The following is a 7,737-nucleotide window of genomic DNA, read 5'->3' on the forward strand; positions in this document are numbered from 1 at the left end:
CAGGGCATTTCAAAGTTTTTCAGTGCTGTGAGCTTCTTAGGAAGGTTCAGAGACTTCAAAAAGCAGCGTGTTAAAAGCATGGGGCTGAGTTAGCAGATGTGAAGAAAGCGAAAGTACTTGATACTTCCAGACTTGTATCTTCAATGAACTGTCTGATCTGCTCATCAGTTGTAAGGCAGAGCAGTTCAAAGTGAGAAGGCCACTTCAAAGTTTACAGAGTGATCTTCAGGTTGTCCAGGACTAGAAGGGGTAGCAGAGACACGGGACCCCAATCCTGGGGGAGAGACAGGAGCTCAAGCCTGAGCCCACCCAACACCCTTGGGGAGGACCCTCCCTCTGCAACCTGACAGCGGCAGAGGGGCATATGGGCGATGGAACCAAAGGGAAAATGCTAGAAAATCTCAGCAGGTTGGCAGCATCCGTAGGGAGAGAAAAGAGCTAAGGTTTCGAGTCCAGATGGCCCTTTATCAAAGCTGCTTTGACAAAAGGTCATCTGGACTCGAAACGTTAGCTCTTTTCTCTCCCTACGGATGCTGCCAGACCTGCTGAGGTTTTCCAGCATTTTCTCTTTGGTTTCAGATTCCAGCATCCACAGTAATTTTGCTTTTATATGGGCGATGGACTTACCTCCTTGACCCCCCCCCCCCCCCCCCCCCCCAAGGTCCATCATGCCAGGTCGTCGTTTGTTAAGATCTGCACCAAAGCCCCCTCAGTGGCGTTGCGGCTGGCAGGGGGGGAGGGGGGGAGCATAGCGTGAGGGCTTGGGGTTCAAGCCGACTAATTATATTAAAGAAAGGGGATTTACCTAATTATAGGCGTCACCAGGGCGGGACTGGAGACTGGCGATGGGTCTGCTGCCCGGCACTGATCATGTTTTGGGGCCAACGCGGGTTTCTCAATGTCAGTGGATGGGAGTGGACATAATAATCTTTATTAGTGTCACAAGTAGGCTGACATTAACACTGCAATAAAGTTACTGTGAAAAGCCCCACCAAGTGACAGCCACTTTCCTGCCTTTATCTCTCTTGCTAATCCTAACCCTAACCTAAACTCGAACTGTAACTATAACCTCAACACTGACAGTAACCATTACCCAACACTAATTCTATCCCTAAACCTAACTGTAACTCCATCCTACTCCTTGGCCCTAATTTTAACCGTAACCCTGGCCAACTGTAATTGTAACTCTAAATGTGACCCTTACCCTCACACTAACCCGGACTGTAACTTGAAGCCGAAACCTCTTCAAACTTCAGCAGCAATAGCAGTCCCCTTTCTGCACTGTGTGTTGATCAGCTGCAATACAGGATTCTCTGAAGCATCTCAGTACTGGGTTCAGAGTGCTGTACCAACGCATAACTGCCAGGTGAAAAACATTGACGTGTTGTTATTTTTCTTCAAATTTCTCATTTTTAAAAAACTTTCCTGCTGAAATAAACCTGTGATACTGGGAGGCAGTGTGTCTGTTAATAATCTTTAACACCGTATTCCAGTTTGACTTGTGATTACAAGGTCCAAGCGGAATAATGGTCTTGTGGAATATTTATTAGTGCATCTTCCTCCGAACTATTCATCAGGGGCTTAGTATGCGTGATGGTAGAGGGGAGGGGAGCTATTTGTTATTGGATACATCTAGCCCTTGAGGATACCATTGCTGTCCTTCTGATTGGTTAATGCCTTGCTGCAAGAACTCTTAAGTATTTTTATATTGAGAGGGCACATCAGAACTTGCAAAGCTCCTCTAAACTCTGCTGCTGTTCGCGATTTTCCTCAGCCTGTTTCTGGTGGGTCGTAGAGTTCATTCCTTTTGGTCTCTGCGTCCAGCAAAATAAACAAAAAACAAAGTGGCAATGCTTTTTTTCACACACTGCTTTGGCGTTGTGTTAGATCTTGTTCACTTCAGGTACCAGCACTGCAGGGCAAAATCAGCTTTCTCGGCCGATGTCCAACTTGTGTGCGTTGTCCGCCCTACACGCAACCTTACGGTAAGTGTCAACAAAGGGTTACCATTGAATGCGCTCTGTAAAATGCTGGGGATTAATCCTGTTTTAAACCCCCTCCAGCGCTGCTGGGAGATGTGTCCACCGGCACCACGGCACGCACTCCATGATTATTCAGCATTGTGGAAAATTGTCCATTACTGCCTGACCCCGGAACCTCGAGTGGAGCAGGGGCACACAGAGGTCACACTGCCAGTGTGTACTGCATGTGAGCACAGTGGGAGCTGATCAGATCAGCACCGTCTGACAGGCTGGGAAACCCGATCGCTTCACTTCTGGCAAAATCAAACTACGTTCATTAACCAGCCTGCCATTCACACTATTATTACTTTTACAATATGTAACATGTCCGGCTTTCAGGACAAGAATAGGCACCGTGTATAATCAAACTGAAGGAAGTGCACTCACGGCGGTGAATGGATGCAGTAATCTTTACTTTGGTGGGGACATTTAAGGATTTAGACAGATTAAGCGTTTCTTCCCCAAGTGTGGCCACCAACAGTGAAACCCTTCCGGAATTTAAATTGACAATTGCTATTCAGTGCCTGGTACAGGATTTAATACTGAGCTGTCAGACGGAGCAACCAAAGAAAAATATATTCCGTCTCAATGTACTGCTGGAGATTTTGATTGCATTTGTGAATTTTGCACTGTGTTATTGATCAGCAGCAGCATTCGTTTGAATGTATACATGTGCTAGGAATTTGCATATAAACACTTGAAAGTCAAGGCCCTCAATTCGACCGATATCAATTTATTTTAAACATTATTTTCAGGGTACCTGGGGATAGGCGTACATTAGCTGAGACATTAATGAAATAAATATTTCTGCATTTCTAGCTCACCTTTCTTGACCCCAGGATGCCCCCAAAGCACTTTACGACTAATGAAGTGCTTTTGAAGTGTATTAGAGGTTGTGATGTAGGAAACGCAGCCGCCAACTTGTGCAACACCAATGGAACCAGATTATCTGTTTTAATGATGTTTTTGTTTAAATTTAGAGTACCCAATTCTTTTTTCCAATTAAGGGCAATTTTAGTGTGGCCAGTCCACCTACTCTGCACATCTTTTTGGGTTGTGGGAGTGGGACCCACGCAGACATGGGGAGAATGTGCAAACTCCACACGGACAGTGACCCGGGGCCAGGATTGAGAGATAAATAGTGATCAGGACATAGGGGATAACTCCCCTGCTCTCCTTCAGAGCAGTATGAACATAGGATAAAGGAGCAAGAGTTGGCCATTCAGCCCCTCGTGTGCATTGGGATCTTCTACATCAACCTGAGGCTTCAGGTGGGACCTCATTTCATGTCTTATCTGAGAGATGGTGAGTTACCTATCGCTGTCAAGGTGGCAAAAACAAATGTCAGAATTTGCAACAGGGGATGAGCTAAGAAATATAATTGGAGAGAGGGGTAGCCAGCATCGTACTTGTATCCACATTAATGACCAGCCATAAGGAATATGAACAAACACAGCTCCAGGCTTCGCTGTCACTGGGGCTTTAAAGGGGGAGAAGAATAAATGCAAGGGAGCATACTGGGGATTAGCGTACAAGTGGTGTTGCAGGAGGGCTGTCCATTACAGAAACCCCAGCTTCTCTTTCATTCAAACCAATGGAACTGAAAGTCCAGCGTTTATATGGCCAGTAGCAAATGTAAAATATGTTGGCCTGAAGTAGATTTTCTTAATGCTGACTCTGCACATCGCAATGATGTAATCAAATGAAGCTAATCTGATCTTCCCCCCATTAGCTCCCGCATGAGTGACATCAGCTTGCCTCCTCAGACTTTGCTTTGTGAATATCAGATGAAATTGCTGCCTCACGGCGCCGAGAATCCGGATTCTATCCCGGCCCTGCATCACTGTCTGTGTGGAGTTTGCATATTCTCCCCATGCCTGCATGAGTCTCACCCCCACAACCCAAACATGTGCAGGGTAGGTGGATTGGCCATGCTAAATTGCCCCTTAATTGGAAAAAAAATTGGGTACTCTAAATTTATTTTAAAAAAGAAATTGCCAGAGAATTTCTGGGGTTACCAATAGGATAGATTGATGTTCCGCTCGCTTACCCCCACCTGAGCCACCCACATCCCAACGCCTTCCCACCTCACATTGGGAACGTTTTTTTTAACCATTTTGGTTAAAATCATGATTTGGTTCCATTTTGCTAAGAAAATAGAGTGGGGGGGGGGGATTTGAACAAAAGGAAAGTTAGATAACATACTCCAGCATTGACATGGAAAATGAATCAATAAATGAACTGTGGCACTAACAGCCTGGCATGGTTTAAAAGCCCTGATATTGATGATGATGATGATTATTCCACTTTATTCTGTCCCCTCCCCCTTGATCTGACACAGTGTTAGCAAGTACATTCCTTCAAGGGAAAATGGATTTTTTTGAAAATCCCCCATTTTATTCAACATTTAAACAGAACTGTCTATTAAAATTAAGTAATATTATTTGGAAAGTAAATGCTCTTTTAAAGGAGAGCACTCAGCTTAAAAAATGTAACTGTATTTGTTGCCTTGGGTTTATTGGTGTTTAACTTCAGTCTCTTTTGCTATTATAGTGCTGGTCTGGGCAGAAAAGTAATTACATTTCTTAATTTGAGCGCTCTCTTATGATGTTACTGATGGCACTTCGGTTTTTAAAGGGCATTTATTTTAATAAGCATTGCAGCTTTTGCTGTTATAGACATCAGTTATAAATAGTTCCTTAAGCAACTGAAGATGGTTAATAATTTTTTCTTGTCAAGTTTATTTCTAGGTTATTCCAAGATTGAGACTATCTGTGCAGTTGCCTCCTCTTCTTCCAACTATAGCCCCCTATAACCCCACATCCCATTGACCAAGCACACTAAGCCAGGACCACAATCCTGCTGAATTTATAAAGATGGCTCTCGCACTTCTCATCTCGAACCTCTTGACGTTGAAGAGATGCATATGCAGCTCTCTCGTACTCGACTCCCTTGACCGAAACCACTGCTGCTCCCCCTCATCCTTTCTGCCTCCTCACCCTCTCTACCTCCTGACCCTCTCTATCCCTCACCTTTTTTACCTCCTGACCCTCTCTACCTTCTCACCCTCCTGACCATCTCTACCACTCCCCCTCTGTATCCCAATCCCTCCATATCCCCATCCATCCATATCCCCACCCCTCCATATCCCCACCTCTCAATATCCCAATCCCTCCATATCCTCCACCCCTCCATATCCCCATCCCTCCATATCACCACCCCTCCATATCCCCATCCCTCCATATCCCCACCCCTCAATATCCCCATCCCTCCATTTCCCCCCACCCCTCAATATCCCAATCCCTCCATATCCCCCACCCCTCCATATCCCATCCCTCCATATCCCAATCCCTCCACATCCCAGCCCCTCCATATCCCCATCCCTCCATATCCCCACCCCTCCATATCCCCACCCCTCCATATCCCCATCCCTCCATATCCCCATCCCACCATATCCCCTTCCCTCCATATCCCCACCTTCCAGATCCTTATCCCTCCATATCCCCACTCCTCCATATCCCAATCCCTCAATATCCCCCACCCCTCCATATCCCCATCCCTCCATTTCCCCCATCCCTCCATATCCCAATCCCTCCATATCCCCCACCCCTCCATATCCCCAGCTCCTCCATATCCCCACACCTCCATATCCCCACCCCTCCATATCCCCACCCCTCCATATCCCCATCCCTCCATATCCCCACCCCTCCTTATCCCCATCCCTCCATATCCCCCCACCCCTCCATATCCCCATCACTCCATACCCCCCCACCCCTCCATAGCCCCACCCCTCCATAGCCCCATCCCTCCATATCCCCGTCCCTCCATATCCCCCCCACCCCATATTCCCCCACCCCCATATCCCCCAACCCCCCATATCTCCCACCCCTCCATATCCACATCCCCATATCCCCCCACCCCCATACCCCCCACACCCCCATATCCCCCCATCCCCATATCCCCCCACCCCCATATCCCCATCCCTCTATGTCCCCATCCCTCCATATCCGTCCATCAAATCCACCCTTTCTCATCTCTGATTTTTTTTTCCGAAAATATTTTATTGAGGCATTTATAATTTTAACAATTTTAAACATTAAATTTCAATAAAAACAAAACCACAATAATATACTCAACAAATCCCCCCGTCCCCCGTCCCCACGGCACAAACGCCAGCCAACATGGCTTACACAAACAGTGCCACCTTCCCCAACCACCTCCCATGCCTCCCCTTTTTCCTCCCTCCCCCCTGCTGACAGCTTAGTTTTTCTCAAAGAAGTCGATGAATGGCTGCTACCTCCGATCAAACCCCTGTTGCGAACCCACACCCTCGACTTCGGGGGTTCCGAGTCCCTCCAACCTAGTAAGATCCGTCTCTGGGCCACCAGGGAAGCAAAGGACGGAACATCTGCCTCTCTCACCCTCTGGGCTCCCGGGTCTTCCGACACACCGAAGATAGCCACCTCTGGACTCGGCACCACCCTCATTTGTAATACCTCGGACATGACGTCAGCACTTCCCTGCCAGAAACCCCTCAGCTTTGGACATACCTAAAACATATGGGCATGGTTCGCAGAACCCCACACTCACCTATCCTCCACCTCCTCAAAGAACCTGCTCATCCGGGCCACAGTCACGTGTGCCCTGTAGACCACCTTAAACTGTGTCAGGCTGAGCCTGGCGCATGACGAGGACGTATTAATTCTCCTCAGAGTCTCTTCCAAAACCCGGCGTCCAACTTCCCACGCAGCTCTTCTTCCCACTTTCTCTTCATCTCCCCTATCTCCCACTCCATCAGCTCCTTATGGATCTTTGAGACCTTCCCCTCTCCTACTTCTGTTCTCGACACCACCTTATCCTGTAGCCCCTGGGGCAGCAGGTGTGGGAAGGTCGAAACCTGCCTCTGCACAAAATTCCTCACCTGCAGATACCGGAACCCATTCCCCCCAGCAACTCAAAACTCCTCCTCCAGGCTCGGGAAACCCTCATCAATAAAGAGATCCCCAAACCTCTCGATCCCTGCCCGCATCCGCCCGCAAACCGCCCCGTCCAGCCCCCCCTGGAGCGAACCAATGATTATCACATATCGGTGCCCACACCAATGCCCTCTCTAATCCCATATGCTGCCTCCCCTGTCCCCACACCCTCAGGGCTGCCACTACTACTGGGCTTATGGAGTACCGAGCTGGCGAGAATGGCAGAGGTGCTGTCAACAATGCCCCCAAACCCGTGTCCCATACCGACCCCTCCCCCACTACCCACTTCCTGACCATCGCAATATTCGCCGCCCAGTAATAATTGATGAAATTCGGGAGTCAACCCCCCCCCCCCCCCCCCCCCCCGCGCTCCCCCAACGCCCCCGCTCCAGCAGCACCTTTTTCACCTGTGAGGTATTCCCCGTCCAAACAAATGCCGAGATCTCTGCATTCACCTTTTTGAAGAACATCTTGGGAATAAAGATTTGGAGACTCTGGAAAACAAACAAAAAAACGTTGGGAGGACCGCCATTTTAATTATCTGTAGCTGCCCCGCCAATGACAACGGGAGCGCATCCCACCTCCGAAAACACCCCCTCATTTGATCTACCAACTGACCCAAATTTAGTTTATGCAGCTGCTCCCAGTCCTGTGCCACCTGGATACCCAAATTTCCAAAGCTCCCTCCCATCACCTTGAACGGCATCTTCCCAATCTCTTCTCCTGCCCCCTCGCCTGGA

General features: G+C 48.3%; 1 protein-coding gene across 1 annotated transcript in view; it reads left to right on the forward strand.

Annotated features, from left to right (window-relative positions):
• Positions 1-1,716: 1,716 nt before the first annotated feature.
• The window catches only part of LOC140428165 (E3 ubiquitin-protein ligase SIAH2-like), a 46,090-nt gene continuing 40,069 nt past the window's right edge, over positions 1,717-7,737 (forward strand). The window contains exon 1 of the mRNA XM_072514315.1: positions 1,717-1,985. Coding sequence (XP_072370416.1) covers positions 1,851-1,985 — 135 coding nt within the window. The 5' untranslated portion in view covers positions 1,717-1,850. The remainder of the gene's footprint in view (positions 1,986-7,737) is intronic.

The sequence above is a fragment of the Scyliorhinus torazame genome, chromosome 8 (genome assembly GCF_047496885.1).
Source record: "Scyliorhinus torazame isolate Kashiwa2021f chromosome 8, sScyTor2.1, whole genome shotgun sequence".
NCBI classification, from domain to species: domain Eukaryota; kingdom Metazoa; phylum Chordata; class Chondrichthyes; order Carcharhiniformes; family Scyliorhinidae; genus Scyliorhinus; species Scyliorhinus torazame.